This window comes from Humulus lupulus, chromosome 8 (genome assembly GCF_963169125.1).
Source record: "Humulus lupulus chromosome 8, drHumLupu1.1, whole genome shotgun sequence".
In the NCBI taxonomy this organism is placed as follows: Eukaryota; Viridiplantae; Streptophyta; class Magnoliopsida; order Rosales; family Cannabaceae; genus Humulus; species Humulus lupulus.
In genome coordinates, this window is record NC_084800.1 from 66384429 (window position 1) to 66403475 (window position 19047).

Sequence of the window (19047 nt, forward strand, 5' to 3'; positions counted from 1 at the left end):
ACATAACCACCAATCTAACAACAAAACCCAAGCCTCTCAACACCTAAAACACCATCAAATTCCCAATTACACAATCAAACTCTCAACTTACAAACCACCTTAAAAACAAATTAAAACTAAAAGTTTAAACTTAGAATTCCTTACCTCAATTGCAAATTAACACCTTTCAATTGCTGCAGCAGAATCATAAACTCTCAAGCCTCAAATCCCCAAGCTTAATCTTCTAGCTTGCTTCAAAATTCCAAAAAGAGAGAGAGAGAGAGAAAAAGTGATCGATAAAGAAAAACCTCTGTTTTCAGCCTATGTAATTCTATAGCCTTCCTTGGCTGAGTTTATCTAATGGTCTAAATGACCGAAATGCCCCTAGGGCCATCTAAAGCCTTCAAAGCCACCCAAGGACAAAATTGTCATTTCCCACTTATCCCGTTAATCATAATTAACGTCCTCCAATTCCCATCATTCCCAATATCTTCAAATAATCATTAAATCATATCACATTACCTGTTCATTCCCGGTAATGTACTAAATACAAATTTACCCCTAGGCTCACCTCGAGCCTAGTAATTAACCCGTTATGACCAAACCGCTAACTTGCATCCTAGGATTTTCTCATGTCGAATAGCTCAAACATAATCACATAATAATGTGATCACACTCATATATCACATACATGCACATAAATATACAAATATGCCATCAACGGCCAAAATTACGAAAATGCCCTTCTTATAAGAAGTGGACACACATGCATGCAATTATCATCATATAATAATATAACTCACACAATCATGCATATAATCACATTATCATATATTAAATCAATTATGGCCCTCCTGGCCCCTTAATCTAGGCACTAAGCCACATTAGGGAATTTGGGACATTACAAGTGTCACCTCCAATGGACGCAATAATCAAGAAAAATCAGAGACTTAAGAATCATCAACGACGTTAGCAAACCTTGCTTAATGATTTGGTGAAGCAGATTAACACTATGGCTCCTGATTTCACTGTGGACTTGGAACCAGAAGATGACGATGACAACGGTGTAGGTGACAGGGGCGAGGATGAGTACACCAGTCAACATTTGTAGAGCACATTTTTTTTATTTCAATTTTATATTATTAGAGATAATGTTAGTCAACAAGTTAATAATTTTAATTTAGTGGACTACTTTTTTTTCAAGTTTATTACATTAGTGGAGACAATTAAGTAATTAATAGTTTTTATTTTAATTAATTTAGTACAAATGAATTTTCATTTTATTTTTAAATAATTAATTTACATAATATATTAGAATTGAAATTATTAAATAATAAATAATTCAATATTTATAATTTTTCAAATTTAAATTAATATTACTTTTCCTGGTGCAAAATTGCACCGACAAAAAACTGGGTCAGTAAAAAGCACTAATGTTTGCCGGCGCAATGTCACGCCAGAAAAGGTTCAACTTTTTCCGGTGCAAAATCACGCCGGAAAAATTCATCACCTTTGTCGGTGTAATTTTACGTCGGCAAAAGTTTAACTATTATCGATGTGATATTGCGCCAGCAAAGGTGATGAATTTTACTGGGGAAATATTACGCCGGCAAAAGTGTTTAATCTTATTCTGTAGAAAATACATTTTCTCGACGTGCCCCTTCTTTGTCGGCGCATTATTGCACCAAGAAAAGTTGCTTTTGTCAGCGCATTTCATTTTGCGCCAACAAAAGTCCTAGTACCGACAGAGCTTCTCTGTCACCCTTTCCCAACGCAAAAACGCATCTACAAAAACCGTGCAAAACTTGATTTTTTCTGGCACAAAAATGTGCCGGCAAAAGCCTTCTTTTTTTGTAGTGATATATGTAATTTTATGAGAATTAATATATGTATTTTTGTGATATAATATATGTATAATGGTCACTATTGTTATTTTAGATTAATTTATTATTAAAAAAATAGTATGTGTTTGTTAGTATATGACGGTATATGTAATATCCGCATTTGCACTTCATGGGTATTGTGGTAATTTTGGCATGTGAGTGCAATTTGGTAATTTATATTAATGCATATGTGAATTATTTTATTATTATTTCATGATAATGTGTGATTTATTTCATGATTATAATATGTGTATGTATGGTAGCGGCAAGACACGGTTCCTTCAAGTATTGAGGGTTTAAGTGTCAATTGTAATATCTGTTTTTACTAGTAAGGGTATTATGGTAAATTGGATGACATTATGTGTTTAATTATATGAATTATGATATGCATGATTTATGATGTATGTTCATTTATGTGTTTTGTCAACCAATCCACTCACACGTGTTTCTTCAAGTATTAGGAGCCAAAGTGTAATAGAAGTTATGTATTGGGGGTCAAAGTGGAATTATGGGTTTTATGATAGAATGTGTAATTATCAAAAGTTAAAACTATTAGTTTTGGTTGGAAATTACAATAAGAGTCTTAAGTGATTATTAAGGAAAAATTTGAGGTTGGAGACAGAATGGTCATTTGGTTTTATACGAATTAAGTCAGATTAAATAATCTATTAACAAGAAAATTAGATTTAGATTTTGTATGATTTTCAGACTCTGGTTTTGGGCGATAGATTGAAGGGGAAACAGGCCAAGAACAATCTCTCGTTCTTGATCTGAGTTTTTTGAAAGCTTGAGGTATGAGGAGATTACCAATCTGGGTTATTGAAGGGTTAGGAATCTTATAGGCGACAAGGGTTGCCGTTTGCGTCAGTGCCCCACTGACGCAAACGGGACGTTACCGTCAGTGGGCCACTGACGCTGTTAACGGCCTATTTGTGTCAGTGGCCCACTGACGCAAACGGCCCCATTAAACAACGTCAGTGTAAGTAATGACGCAATTGCCCCCTCATTTGTGGCAGTGCCCAACTGTCACAAATGCTAATTTTTTGTCAACTGCGTTGACTGACGCGTTTGACTGACACAATTGCCCTTTTTTGTAGTAGTGGTTTGAGTTTTGGTGGCTGGACCTTGATCTGTAAGTGTTCAACTTTTGTTTAAAGTTTTTGTCAATCTAAGTTTTTGAAATTCTAAGATTCGTTGTTATTGTTTCTGGGTTGATGAATGCCTAATATAGGTTTAGAGATGTTAATATCTGGGTTCCAAGGGTTAGAAACATGTTAGGATAGTTGTTGTGGGGCAAGATTTGAATTCCCTAGTGTTTTAGGATGTTTTGAGTCGAAAGGGTTGAGAAATTGCATAAATTTCTGGGTTTTTTTCGTAGTGGCGTCGCGGCTCAAATGCGTTTCTTTTAGGCTGAAAATTGCTCTCTGACTTTGGTAGCGTCGCGGCTCAAATACATTTCTCTGTTATAATTTTTGGGTTTCGTATTTTTACCATAACTTTTGACCCCGATGTCGGATTTGGACGTTCTTTATATTGTTGGAAAGCTTGTGAAAAGATCTACAATCCTAGAACCTAAGAAAAGTTTAGATGTTATTAATTTGGAGTCAGAATCATGAACTAAGATTAGTATTAATCAATTTTGATCGGTTTTATTTAGGTTTGGATAGAGACACTTGAACAGAATCACACTTGGATTGTTTTATCAACTTAATTGCTGGAATTTAGGTAAGAATAGTGGTCACTGTAACACAGGGTGTGCATTTGAAGGCATAAATTTATGTATATGTGATATAATTAAGTTTATGTATGTTATGGTTATGATTTTGTTATGTATGTTATGAGTTTATGAATATTGCATGTTTATGTACGTTGTTGCATGCTTACATTGACATGGGTATGAATACACTTGAGCAGAGTTGCTATAACCTATGTTTATGTTATGACATTGTTTGGTGTTTGGTAGGATGTTGGACAGGGTAGTTATCGAAACAGATAAGTGTCCGAGGCCGTAGAGATTTAGGGTGGGACACCACTCGCTACTATAAACTGTCAACACTTGCTTACATTTTTTTGTTTCCTGTATACTTGTGTGACATGCTTACGTGATGAAAATGCATGTGTACTTTATGATAAAATGCATGCTTACGTTTCTCGTGCTTAGTTGCACACTTGACTAGGTTAGCACTGGTTTACAGCCGGTATGACATCGCTAATACGTTTTACGATTGTATGATGAGATGATGTGATACGATATGAATTATTATTGAATTCTATTTATGCTAACGTATAGATTATGAATAGTATATGAATTAGGTTGTCATAGTTTGAACTAGGTTATATTTTATGTCTTCTGTTTGGGCTTTGGGATTGTGACCTACATAGCTCTTTTTGCTGGGCGTCAGCTTACGGATACTCTGTGTTGCAGGTAAGAGCAAAAGTGTAGTAGATGAGGCGATGAGTTGGAGCAGGCTCGGTCTGATATGTGCATGTCGTGATTGGTTGACCTGGGGGTTTAAAAGGGTGTTACTTATGCATTGTTGTTATAAAAGCCTTTAACCTTTGGTTTTATGTTGTTTATTAAGCATTAATTTTTTTACTTATGACATGCATGTAAAACAGATTTATTTGAAATATCGAGATCTCGAGTTGCATGTTTGTAAAATGATGTTAATTCATGTTTCTTTTAAAAAAAGTGTTGTTTTTTTAAAGAGGTTTATGTAAACATTAATTTACTTAAATATGAAGTATTTAGTAAATTAATTGATTTTAAGTCGGGTCGTTACAGTATAAACAACTTTAAACCGTCTATACGTAACAAGCACAAAATAGTAATTAAGCGGATACAAATTTCATTTCATAAAATTCACTAGTTTAATAAGCATAATGCTATTATCTTATACATATATATATATATATATATTTTTAAAAGACAAATATATATAAACAAGAAAATGATGAAAAAGTTTAAGATGTACATGGGTGATTAGTACTTACTTGCCAATGCCATAGGCAATAGAAAAAGTCTTAGGAAGTTGTTATAAACATTCAAAAAAAAAAAAAAGGTGAATTTTGCATGTGATAATCTTTCATCCACTCGCTCTTATATTGTTAAGAGACATGTGTGCCTAGTGGTTAGAGAACCATCATAAATATATTAAGCTTTTTATTGCTGGCCGGCTCACTAGCTTACAGAGGTACTCTCTTTTGTCGACTTACGGTTGAATTGATTGATAGTTATTGTCAAGGTTCTAATTGCATTTCTTTTATTGAGAGTCATTTCTTTAAAGGGTTGTTTCGTATTGAGTAGGGTATGAAAAGTTTTAAACATTACCTAAGTAATATATTTGTCACAAGTTGTGCCCCTTTTTTTCTTAAGCCTATTTTTTTCGAAGAAGATAACGGTGTTGTTTGGTAAAATTTAAAAAACAAGTTATTTATTAATTAATTAATTAATTAAAAATTTGATAATTAAACATAAAGGTGCTATTTGGTAACTATTAAAAAACAGTTTTTTATTTATTTAATTAAAAATTTGACAATTAAACATAAAATAGCGTTTGGTAACTCTATTTTTATTTTTTATTTTTTTAAATTTTAAACAAAATTTATTAAATTTTAAACAAAATTTATTAAATTTTGAAAATATAAATTTTTCACTTTCAAAATTTTTTTAAACAGTTTTCATTTTTTCCTTCTCTTCTTCAAATTAACACATCACATTGTTAAACAAAAAATAAAAATAAAAGTTATCAAACAGGATTATTATTTTTTGTTTTTAAAAACAAAAAACAAAAATAGTTACCAAACATATTTTTATTTTTTAAAAATAAAAAAACAAAAATAAAATAATATTTCTATTTTTGTGTTTAAAAAATTTAAAAACATAAATTTTACCAAACGGATCCAAAATGTGTTTGGTAATTCAATTTCTATTTATTATTTTTTTAATTTTAATTAAAATTTAATAAATTTTGAAAATATAATTTTTTCACTTTCAAAATTTTTTTATACAGTTTTCAATTTTTTTTTTCTTCTCATCTTCAAATCAACACCTCATATTGTTAAACAAAAAATAAAAATAAAAGTTATCAAAAGCATTTATTATTTTTTGTTTTTAAAAACAAAAAACAAAAATAGTTACCAAACATATTTTTATTTTTTTAAAATAAAGAAACAAAAATAAAATAATATTTCCATTTTTGTATTTAAAAAATTCAAAAACAAAAATTTTACCAAACAAGCCCAATATTAAACACATAATTAAATAAAAAATAATAATTATAGCATTTTTATGTGCATCCAAGCACTATTATATAATTATTTATATGATATTCTCATAAATCTAATATAAAATTCACATTAACAATCAAACAATATTTTACTTGATTTCGAATAATCACATCTACCACCTTAACTTTCTTATTAATCAAATAAATTTAAACTCTTCATACTATATAACCCTTATCAATACTATAAAAATTATAGTACAATGGTGTTCTCATAATTGAGATTTTTTATATATATGTATATATAAGAATGTGACAACCAAGACTTCAATAACAATATTTATACGTAGTTTTTTTTTTTTTTGGTAAGAAATCTTTTTTTTTTTTTTTGCAGCAATGATAAGAAATCATCAATCAACCTTTTAATGACAAATAGCAATCCATTCTTATGAACCTTTTAAGAAAAAAAAATCTTTAGGAACAATTTTTTCAAATTTACTTTCAATATTATAAAATATCTCTATTTTAATTACATAATACATAAAATATATTTTTTAAATAATAATTAACATATATGTTCAAAATAAAGAATAATCAAATTAATTTAATTAATTAAAAACCTAAGGTTTGAAAACTGATAAATTTGTTTTCTTCTTAAGGTCTTAATTAATTGAACAATTAATACTTGTTTTTAAATTCTAGTTTTTTATTAATTATAATTATTTTACATATTAATTATATCTTAATTATGGAAAATTAACATTAAAATTATTTTTTATTATATTAAATATATTATGTAATTAAAATATAATTATTTTGGTTGTATTAAAAATAAATTTAACCATTCAAGATTTTTTATTGATTTATTTGTATTTTAGTATTAATTTTTTAAATATATTGAATATATAAACATGTACATTGTGGAAACAAATTAACAAAATAATAATGATATAGTCCAAATATATATATATATATATAAATATTTATATTATAATGGTTATGCATGGATTTCTGTAACTCTCTTTAGAAAGTATGATATAAGCCAAATTTTACGAAGTCTCAATGTTAGCTATGCTTACGGCACCCTTATTTGCTTATGAATATATAAAATAATATATAAAAGGCAAGAAGTTATAGCTATGATGGTAGGTACCTTGCATGTAGGTGAGAAATAATAGTGGAGAAGTGAGTAGAAATAGCTATAGTTGGAAAGATAAAGCACTAGTGAGCCACTAAGTCGTAACGTTCTCTCAGAAAATCATTACACCTCACGACTAAGCGTATGAACCAATATCAAACAGAACCCTAAACCAACAATGGCGGAGAGATAGAGAGAGTGATGGGATCTGAGCAATTCCCTTGACTAGTCTCTCTCACACCCACGAAAGCCAAAAGCAACACATCACTTCATCCTAACTAATGATGTTCATTAAGAAGAAAAAATCAAAGACGAAGAAGAAGAAGAACAAGAAGCAAGAAGAACAGCACCAACAACAACGATAGCAAATTGCATAATCACTTTTTGGGTGTTACAAATACAAAGTGGCCTAGCGTTGACTTCCTAATCGTCTTTCACTGCTTCGGATTATGACTCTCTTTCTCTCCCTCTCTCTCTCTTATTCACGTTCATTCATACTGATATCGATGGTATTTCCATCTTTTTTGCTGTCACAGAATACCTATCTTTTACTGTCAACCTCTCGTTTTGTTCTGTCAAAGTAGGTAAACAAAAGGGGGTCTCTATATCTCTCTTCCTTATCGCTATTGAACCTTTTATTCAATGCTGTATGGCCTTCGATACCTATTATTTGTATCTACGACTCTATATTTCAAGTGGGCATGTAAAGAACCTTTAGTTAATGCCACCGTTTAGGCCAGAGTGTCACTCTTAGTGATCTTGTTGACTGGTTATTGCTCTATGGTTGTGGGTTGTGGGTTTTTCAATTATAACTCGTTTAGACTTGTCCTCTGCCTTGTTAAGTGCTCGCAATTCTCCTACCTTTTTCCTTGTCAATGGTTCTTCTTTCTTATTTTCTAGTTTCTTTAGCATTATTATTATTATTCCATCTTTCTTTCTCCATAATTTTTCTTGTTTTTACATTTCATGAATTGGGTTTTGAAGACATGGGGTACCTTCCTCTTTACAATTGCTCTTTTATTCACAGATCATTATCATAAGCTTTAAACTGCTCGAAAAATAAGGTGTTGAAAAACTTTCACGTCGTTATTCCCAGCCTGCTGCAAAATTGTGTGCCTTGATTTGTCTACTTCGAAAATGGCCATGCAAGGGAGTCGTCAAAAACCAATCTTCGTTCAGTCTCTAGTCATCTTTTCCTCCATTATTAGCCTCGTAGCTTCCTTAAATGAAGAGGGTCATTTCCTTTTGAAGTTTAAAAAATCCCTTTCAGACCCAAATCACAATCTTGAGAGTTGGAACTCCTCTGCTTCAACTCCCTGCAATTGGAAGGGAGTACGGTGCAATGATTCCAAGGTAATTTCTTTGTATCTCAGTGGTCTTAATCTGTCTGGAACTTTATCTCCAAGTATCTGTAACCTTCCCCATTTGACTGAACTGAATGTGTCCATAAACTTCATCTCTGGTTCCATTCCTAAGAATCTTGCCAACTGCCGTAATCTTCAAATACTTGACTTTTGCACTAATAGATTTCATGATGAACTATTGACCCCAATCTGTGAACTTACCCATCTTAAAAAGCTTTACCTCTGTGAAAATTATATGTATGGGAAAATGCCTGAGGAGATTGGTAACTTAACTTTGCTTGAAGAGCTTGTCATCTATAGTAATAATCTTACTGGTAGCATTCCAGCTTCCATTGGTAAGTTGAAGAAGCTTAAGATTATCAGGGCAGGTAAAAACTTCTTCTCAGGACTATTGCCCGCAGAAATCAGTGAGTGTGAAAGATTAGAGGTTTTGGGATTGTCCCAGAACATACTGGAAGGAGCTCTTCCTGGTGACTTACACAAACTCCAGAATCTTACTGATTTGATCCTTTGGCAAAATCGTTTCTCTGGTTACATTCCTCCCGAGATTGGCAACTTAATGAGCCTGGAATTGCTTGCCTTGCATGAAAATTCTTTCAGTGGAACGGTTCCTGAAGAACTTGGAAGATTGTCCAAGTTGAAAAGGCTCTACATTTATACCAACCAATTGAATGGGACGATTCCACAATCGTTAGGGAACTGTACCAACGCTGTTGAGATTGATCTTTCTGAAAATCAGTTGAGAGGATTCATTCCCAGGCAGTTGGGTTACCTTCCCAAGCTCCGCCTTCTTCACCTTTTCGAAAACCTTCTACAGGGAAGTATTCCTCGGGAATTTGGGAAGCTGAAGCAGCTGGAGAACATAGATTTGTCCATAAACAACTTAACAGGTAGAATCCCTCTGGAGTTTCAGAACCTCACACTTCTGGTGGATTTGCAGCTCTTTGACAATCATCTTGAAGGTACAATTCCTCCTCACTTAGGACTTAACAGTAACCTGACCATTCTTGACATATCTGCTAATAATTTAGTTGGAAACATACCTGCACATCTTTGCAAATATCAAGCATTGATGTTCCTTAGCCTCGGGTCAAACAGATTGTCTGGAAATATACCCTATGGCCTTAAAACATGCAAGTCTCTTATGCAGCTAATGCTAGGAGATAACCAGCTTACAGGAAGCCTCCCTGTTGAGCTATATAAACTTCATAATCTTTCAGCACTAGAGCTCTTTCGAAACCAATTCTCAGGGCCAATACTTCCAGAGGTTGGAAGGCTAATGAAGTTGGAAAGGCTGCTCTTGGCAAACAACCATTTTGTTGGGAACATTCCTCCAGAGTTTGGAAATCTAGTTCATCTTGTGGCGTTCAATGTTTCCTCTAATCGGCTCTCGGGACACATTCCTCATGAGGTGGGAAATTGTATAAAACTACAGAGGCTTGACCTTAGCAGTAACATGTTCACTAGCTCCCTCCCTGAAGAACTTGGTGAGCTAGTGAATTTGGAACTTTTGAAACTTTCTGGTAACAAATTTACTGGAGAAATACCAAGTACCTTGGGACAATTAAGCCGACTCACAGAGTTGCAAATGGGGGGTAATCAATTTTCAGGCAACATCCCTATGGAGCTTGGCCAACTTTCTTCATTGCAGATTGCACTCAATATTAGCCACAACAATCTTTCAGGTAAGATTCCTGAAAGGTTGGGGAACTTGCAGATGTTGGAATCTCTCTTCTTGAATGATAACAAGCTTGATGGTGAAATCCCTGCCTCAATCGGTGATCTGCTAAGCCTCATGGTATGCAACCTTTCTAACAATAACTTGGTAGGTACGGTGCCAAGCACCCCTGCATTTCAAAGAATGGATTCAACAAACTTTGCTGGGAACAAGGGACTGTCCAGATTGCATTCAAATGATCGTGATACATCCACAAGTCAATCTCTTAATCAGAAACAAAGTGGAACAAAGAAGGGTTCGACGAAAGAGAAGTTAGTGATCATCATCACTGTTGTTGCTGGTTTAACTTTCATTTTTCTTATTATGGGATTGTTTTGGGCAATAAAGGGTCGTCATTCTACTTTTCTTTCGATTGAGGATCAACCAAAGCCTGATGTGTTCGACGATTATTACTTCCCAAAAGAAGGGTTTTCTTACCAGGATCTTGTTGAAGCTACCAGCAACTTTTCCGAGAGTACAATCTTAGGAAGGGGAGCCTGCGGCACTGTGTACAAGGCTGTCATGACCAATGAAGTGATTGCCGTCAAAAAATTGAAGTCCCGTGGAGAAGGAGCAAGTGTAGACAGCAGCTTCCGAGCTGAGATATCGACTTTGGGTAAGATCAGGCATCGAAATATTGTCAAGCTCCATGGCTTTTGCTATCACCAGGACAACAATCTTCTCTTGTACGAGTACATGGCGAATGGAAGCTTAGGAGAACAACTCCATGGCAATGACCAAACTTGTTTACTTGACTGGAATGCAAGATATAAAATTGCTCTTGGAGCTGCAGAAGGGTTATGCTATCTGCATTATGATTGTAAGCCACAAATCATACACCGAGATATAAAATCGAACAACATTTTGCTGGATGAGTTTCTCCAGGCACATGTTGGAGATTTCGGATTAGCAAAGTTGATTGATTATCCCTACTCAAAATCTATGTCTATGTCTGCTGTTGCCGGCTCATATGGCTATATTGCTCCAGGTGGATAATAATATTCTCTGTTGTTTATTCATTATGCATTCACTCACCTACCCTTCCTGTTTCCAGCAGAGAAGGAAAATCATTGCTTTATCTTATACAGATTGCATTAGTGAATGCATTGCCACATGTTGTGATATCTTCCGTGTCCAAATATCATTGAAATTTATTATTGGCATGCCCATTCGTAAAAGATTCCATCACTTTGAATACATGTTTGACTTGCACTGCATTGGCATTTTCATATCTCTGGGATAGAAAGTGCAATTTACTACCAATTATTTCATTGAAGAAGAAACTAGTCATTCAAATAATGCGTAGATATACTCTTTAGCAAGAAATAACTGTTTTTTGAGATCATTATTTGTTCTAAAAAAAACACTGACATATGCAACAAAAACTTCATGCTTGAACACTACAGAAGACCAAAACTAAACCAGCTACTTTTTTGTCATGTAAAGAAAAAACCAAAACTAAATAGAAGTCTCTAAGCTAGTCAATATTTTAAAATGAATGATGCTAATCTTTTCCTAGTTTCTAATCTTCTCGGTACTTTTCTCACTTAACAATGCATTGTTCTAGTGTGGTTATTAGAAGAAGTAAACTACTTGTTACATCAATTTCAGAGTATGCATACACCATGAAGGTGACAGAGAAATGTGACATCTACAGCTTTGGGGTTGTTTTGCTGGAGCTAGTTACCGGAAGGTCACCAGTTCAGCCACTGGAACAAGGTGGGGACCTAGTCAACTGGGTGAGAAGGGCAATAAAAAATGCAGTGCCAACACATGATTTATTTGACAAGAGGCTAGGCTTGGATCTGAGTGAACAGACAACAATTGATGAGATGACTCTGTTTCTCAAGATTGCACTCTTCTGCACCAGCCCATCCCCAGTGAATAGGCCAACAATGAAGGAAGTCATTGCCATGATGTTCGAGGCCAGAAAAACTGTCAGCAAGGCTTCATTTTCTCCCTCATCAGAAACTCCCTTAGCAGAAGATGCTTCTTCTAGAGGTAAGATATAAATATATAAAGGAAAAAAAAATAAAAAATTAATACAACCCCCATTTTACTGATTAATAATCTCACCACCTAGCAAATTTCTTATATGAATGGCCTTGTCAAATTCTTATTAATCTTCCTTATGAATATATGGAAGACAGTAAATCTAAACCCTCTTGGAATAACCTGTTTCCAAACTAAAGCATGTCTTCTAAGTTTTAAAACTTATTTTTATGATCAAGGACCTTGATGGTAATGATGAAGTGAACTAACTTTGGCTTTGTTTTACTGGCTATTATGTATGCAGGATATCTGGAGTTGTAAGGTAATTACTTACTTCAAAAGCGGTGGATTAATGGAGTTGGGCACATGTTGATCTTCAATATCTTCTACTTGCATGGCACGTGATCAGTGATTTTACCTCTCATTTTGACTATGGAGTAAATAAAAAGGACGTTCTCTTTGGTCTTTTTTATGTACTGACCATCTGCATATATGCTTTATCTATACATGATTTGGAAAAGCTTGATATCCAAGCATAATTACTATGATCACTTCTTAACTCCCTCGATTGTAGGCAACATAAGCAAATTAGATTTGATTCTCGGATAGTCTCTCCTTTTCTTTCTATATATTATTGTTGTTATTACTTCTGGCAAAGACATAATAATAATTGCTCATATTGACATGTGAACATAAACACTTCCATAGAATTAATTAGAACACAGAAAGCTAATAAGGGAAGAAAGAGAGAAGAATATCAATTTACGAATATAAAAAACATGCAGGAATTTAAATAATTACTTAGACATTAACGATAAATCTGTTCAGTTAGATTAATGACATATATCAAATATAAATATAAGTATAGAATAAATGATTTCGAAGACTAGTCAGTGCTATTATATTTTTATAATATAGCCTAAAAAGTCGTCTAATACTGCTAATGTTTTTTAACATTGAATCAGCTCTGAATAAAATTTTGGTAAGAGAAATATACGTGAATAGAAAACCATGCTGCGCTAACTAAATAATAATTATAGTGGTAGAAGTAGAGCACAAATGAGTTTGTCAAATATAAAAAAAATATTTTTTAATTACTAATTATGTTAGATTAATACTGTACAGCCTGATTCGCGCTAGTCTAGCTGTTAATTACTTCTTTATTGGCGTGCACCACCATTGTCGGTTAACAATAGTGTCAAAGAAATAAAAATCTTTAAGAATACTTGAAAGCCCAGAATTATTATTATTATTATTATTATTATTATGGCCTCTCTATTAATTATATATTCTTTAACTTACATAATAAGATAAATGTATAGTTAGTGGCAAGAGTAAGTAAGGACATGTTATATCATAACGTATATTTGAAAGTTGTTAAAGAATAATGTATATTACATAAATGTTAGTTCTTATATATTATAATCATCAATTAGAGTACATTAAACATATATATAAAGCATGTGGAGATGTATTAGTTTGATTCTTGTTAGTAATGTTAATTTAGCAGCAAGCTAGCTCTTCATAGTACTAAAACTAATGATCCTGTCATAAGTGCCAGTTTTATCATTTATATTAATATCATTAATGATAAAATCCGGCATGACATGCAGTAGATATACTGATATATAGCGTCTAGCTACATATACCATTATAAATCGTCAAACTTAAAAATACCCCCTAAAAAAAGTAGTTTATAATGGTTGGTTGTATTTTGTTGTTTAGTAATTTTGGTATAGCTTGGGGTTTAGTGACTCGAAAAGGACGCATGGTTTTTTTTCTTATTGCTATCTCAAAGATATCATGAGTTGAGGATATATATAATAATGAAATTATATTTATAAGCACCTCGTTAATAAAATAAATTATTTTTAACACCCTTTCTCAATATTTTTTGACATCTTAAATTTCTTTCTTCATCAATTTCAATATGATTTTACTTTATCTTGTTTTCATATTTTCTAAAAAAAAAATACTAATGTATAATCATTTAGAAAAAAAATTTCACTTTGACAAGTTTTTTATATATTTTTTTGTTTTAATTTTATTATTTGAAATATGTATTTTTTAGAATATGAAAAATAAAAAAAAAATAAAAAATGTGAGTATAAGTTGAAAAAAATATATTTTGTATATTAATTTTTAATAAAAATTGGGTGTCTAAACCAAATTTTGAATGCAAATGTACTGCCCCTATAATAACCAAATATCGTTAATTATAAGTTATTGATTTTTAAAAAAATTATTATTTTGTTCTTTATATTTTTAGTTATAAAATATATAAAGTTGGCTTATTATTAGAGCACTTACATTGGATGAGCTAAAATGTGTTATTCTTTATAATATAGAGAAAAAAATAGTTAAGTAGCCTTCCATTGGATGATGTAAAGTTATATTTTTTTTACCTAAATGAATAGTATTTCTTTATATGTAGTGAAATACTATTCATCAAGCTATAAATATTTTCTTATTTTTTTATAAACTTTTGTATATATATATATGAGTGTGATACTATTATGTTTAATTATTTTATTTCTTAAAATAAATAAAATATTTTTAAAAATATAATATATAAATAATGTAAAGAAGCAGATCTATGGTATAATGTAAAAGTTTTGAGGTAAATTATAAAAATGTATGTTTTTGTGATATATTTTATAATACACTTTCTTGATAATATTTAGCTAAAACTCATAAAAACATCTTCTATCAGCTCCTTTATACATATATTTATAATAGTTATGCACAAACTTCAATTAATTCATCTCTATATTTACATAATATTTACATATCATCTATATAATATTTTAATATTATTATTTTTCTTTATAAGCTTTCTTTTTCCATTTAGTATATATTTATTATTTCTTTTTTATTTTTCAATTATTTTATTTTACTTTAAGTAATAAAGTATGTTTAAAGATATAATATTTAAATGATGTAGAGAAATATATAGAGAAGCTGATGTATGGTATAATCTAAAATTTAGAGGTAAAATAGAAAAATTTGTGTTTTAATGAAGTATTTTAAAAAATGAAGTAGAGCAGTCATAATAAAAAAGATAAAATTTCTCGAATTTTAAAATGTAGCTAAAATAGAGCAGCACAAGCTTCCAAAATAAACCAAGAGCTAAAATAGCTAAATAAAATAACTTTCTTAGTGTTTAAGTGAAATATTTTGTGGTATAGACAGTGATTACATTGTTCGCACGTATCAATCTACCACATTTCCATATTTTCGTACCTTCGAAAATTTTAATGTGGAGTTCGTACTCAACTACTTTTACTATAGCTACAACATGTGAATAATATTACAATTCTGACTGACCTGTACACGCTGACACGTCAAATCTACTAACTTTGAATCTAATATCTCAGCCATGCCCATGTATTAATAATGAATACATAGCAGTAGTTCGATCAAAAGAAAAAATAAAAAAATAAATATATAGTATAATGTAAAAATGTGAGGTAAATTATAAAATTATATGTTTTTGTGACATATTTTGTAATATACTTTCTTTATAATATTTAGCCAAAATTTATAAAAACACCTTCCATCAGTTCTATTTATAATAGTTATTTACAAACTCCAATTAATACATATGTACATTTATATAATATTTACATATCATTTATATAATATTTTAATATTATTTTTTTTTATAAGTTTTCTCTTTTTATTTAGTATATATTTATTTTTTTTTTTAATTATTTTATTTTATTTTAAATAATAAAATATATTTAAAGATAATATACATAGTACTTTGGAGTACAATTACCGAGCTACAACTTCAAATATACATGGCATGGCATATCATGAATTTCTGAAACCAGTATTAAATAATTATATATGAATCTTTATTAAAAGTATAACATCGATCCACATGTAAGAACTCTCGAATAATTAATTAATGTATCCAAAAAAAAATTACAAGCAACGCTTCTCAAAGCCCCTCTCTTTAATATTTTTTTTGTCTGCCTAACTTTTTTTTACAGTGTCGTTGATCCATAAAAAAAAAAACACCTGTAGTGACCTGTGCCTCTGTTGTGCTTGGCTTGAAAACTCTGATTTTTTTTAATAAAAAAGAAAGGGAAAAAAAATTACAGCTATAACAAACCACCGGCTTTCTTCTTCTTGTTGTAACCGAGTCCCTTCCACCACCTAGAGAACCGGCGTCTCTTGTGGGGATGAGAGTATGACAGTCCTCTCGTCACGTGCGTCTTCGTCTTCGTCTTCTTCTCCAACCCTCTCACCTCCGCCGGAGGTTTATAGTTTCTGATCAACGCCCACTTCACCCCATCGAAAAAGGGGTGCCGTTTAACGTCTGTGGCCCCCCTGGCGCACCCTAGCCTCCTACGCGGGTCCTTCACCAACAGCTTTTGAATCAAGTCCCTCGCCTCCTTCGTTCCTTCTTCCTCAACATCCGGAAACTTCACCTGCCTGCTCGACGCTATATTGCGCAGTGTGCTCTCCTTACTTCCTCCTTTAAACGGTGTCGTTCCGTACATCAGCTCATATAACAACACCCCGAAAGCCCACCAGTCCACTCCGTTTCCATGTCCCATTCCCGATATCAATTCTGGAGCAAGGTACTCGTGGGTCCCAACGCATGACCTAGAAAACGCCGTCGTTGGCTCCGCAATGAACTCGGTCACCGTCTCATCTCCCTCCGGTTCTCTCTCGTCAATGTTACTACTATCACTGTTACTACGATCTTTCCAACCGAAACAACTGCACTGAGTCTTGGACGTGGAAACCACGCGTCGGGTCGTGCGAGTTTCAATTAGAGTGGGGACCACGTCGGCCTTGAAGCACAAATCGAAGTCGGACAGCATGATATGGCCGTCGTCCCTTAACAGAATGTTCTCCGGTTTCAGATCCCGGTACACGATTCCCAGCGCGTGCAAGTACTCTAGGGCCACCAGGACTTCGGCGGCGAAGAACTTGACCGCCTTTACCGATAGCCTATTACCGGGCTGTTTCCTGAGGAGAGAGTGGAGGTCACCGCCGGAGCAGTAGTCAATTAGAAGACACGTGTAGTGGGAGACCTCAATGTGGGCGTAGAGCGTAGGGAGGAAAGGGTGGTCCAGCAAGGAGAGGATGTCGGCCTCCGTTCGCACGTGTGAGAGCTTCTTGGGACTCAGAGAGTCCTTATCGACAACCTTGAGTGCAAAGCAGCTGTTAGTAACGTGATCAGAGTCCCTGAGGCGGCAGAGGAAGACTCTTCCGAGATTCCCTGTGCCAAGGTGGCGAAGAAGCTTGAGGTGGCGGAGGTGGAGAGCGCCGTCGGACGAGAGGTTGAGAGCAGTCTTAATGGCGGACCAGTGTGTGTCCCAAGCGCGGTGGGGACGGGAGCAAAGCGGCGTCGTATTGGTGCTCTCCAGAGTGGTAGAGAGGCGGTCGTTGAAGCTGAGGGTGAGGCTGCTCCGGGCCAAACTGGTGCGAGCTGTGGTTGAGGAGGAAGTGGCAGTGGTAAAGCTGGTGAAACTGAAATCGAGATCTGTATCCGACGGGAAGAAGAGAGCTGATTCTTCGTCCATGGCGGTTGATGCCGGTGACTGCATTGCATGTATGTCTGAATGTAGATCCAAAAACTATATTGTTGTGAAGAGATTTTCTTTTCCTTGCTTGTGATTGTATTATTTTTTTTCTTTTCGAGTTGTAGAAGCTGTTAAGATGGCTTATAAAGATTGGCGGAGAAGAGAGAGAAATTAGAAAGACAGGTGGGACCCAGTAAATTAATTAAAGGTGTTTGGTTGACCCAACTGTTAAGAAAGAGGATGGGGGCGCGTAACGTAGTGTATAGTTGAGTTGACCAGTTTTTGAATTTTGGATAAAATAAAAGATTAATGATACGTACCTATAAAATATGTATCAAACATTATATGATCTTACAATGAAAATTGATCTCATTGTTTAAAAAAGAAGTGGCACCTAATTGTATGGGTCCTGTAACCATTAAAAAAATAATTTTTTATTTATTTAATTAAAAATTTGATAATTAAATATAAAATAGCGTTTGGTAATTCTATTTTTATTTTTTATTTTTTTAAATTTTAAACAAAATTTATTAAATTTTGAAAATAGAAAATTTTTACTTTTAAAATTTTTGTCAACAGTTTTCATTTTTTTCCTTTTCTCTTCAAATTAACACATGACATTGTTAAACAAAAAATAAAAATAAAAATTATCAAACACGTTTATTATTTTTTGTTTTTAAAAACAAAAAACAAAAATAGTTACCAAACATATTTTTATTTTTTAAAAATAAAAAAGCAAAAATAAAATAATATTTCTATTTTTGTGTTTAAAAAATTTAAAAACAAAAATTTTACCAAACGGACCATAATGTGTAATATTTATATACATGTTTTAAGTGCACATATACAATTATATACATATTTATATTAATTATTGATGAAATAGTGATGGAACACATCATTTGTATGTAACTATATAGTATAAATTTTATTTCACAACTTTCAAGAGTTACGGTGTGCATGACATAGTAGTGCTTATACTTTAATGTATTGTCCCCATTATTATTATATTATATATGAAATTAATTGAAGAGCTAGAGGCTAGAGCTACGGTGAAGCCCAAATCCAACTTTCACTTGATCCTGTGGATAAGATTTAATATAAATATTAGTCATTTTTCAGTATGAAGATACATTTAATTTGAAACTTGAATTTTATTTAGTAAAAAAATGAATTTTAAAAGAATTTTTTTTATTTAGATTCAA

At 32.6% G+C, this 19047-nt stretch overlaps 2 protein-coding genes across 3 annotated transcripts; one reads left to right on the plus strand and one right to left on the minus strand.

Moving 5' to 3' along the window:
* The first annotated feature begins 7327 nt into the window (after positions 1-7327).
* LOC133797611 (leucine-rich repeat receptor-like serine/threonine-protein kinase At1g17230) lies at positions 7328-12899 on the plus strand. 2 transcript variants are annotated; one of them, XM_062235567.1, is made up of 3 exons: positions 7331-11295; positions 11919-12308; positions 12604-12899. In XM_062235567.1, the coding sequence occupies exons 1-3, from the start codon at positions 8364-8366 to the stop codon at positions 12618-12620; spliced, it is 3339 nt and encodes a 1112-aa protein (XP_062091551.1). In that variant the 5' UTR covers positions 7331-8363; the 3' UTR covers positions 12621-12899. The 2 variants fall into 2 exon arrangements, with proteins under 2 accessions (XP_062091552.1, XP_062091551.1); XM_062235568.1 differs by lacking the exon at positions 12604-12899 and having other exon boundaries at positions 7328-11295; positions 11919-12319.
* A 3238-nt stretch (positions 12900-16137) lies between these two features.
* On the minus strand, positions 16138-17943 carry LOC133797612 (serine/threonine-protein kinase WAG1-like). Its single transcript, XM_062235569.1, has one exon. It carries the CDS (start codon positions 17864-17866, stop codon positions 16409-16411), a length of 1458 nt encoding a protein of 485 aa, XP_062091553.1. The 5' UTR covers positions 17867-17943; the 3' UTR covers positions 16138-16408.
* Between the last annotated feature and the right edge of the window lie 1104 nt (positions 17944-19047).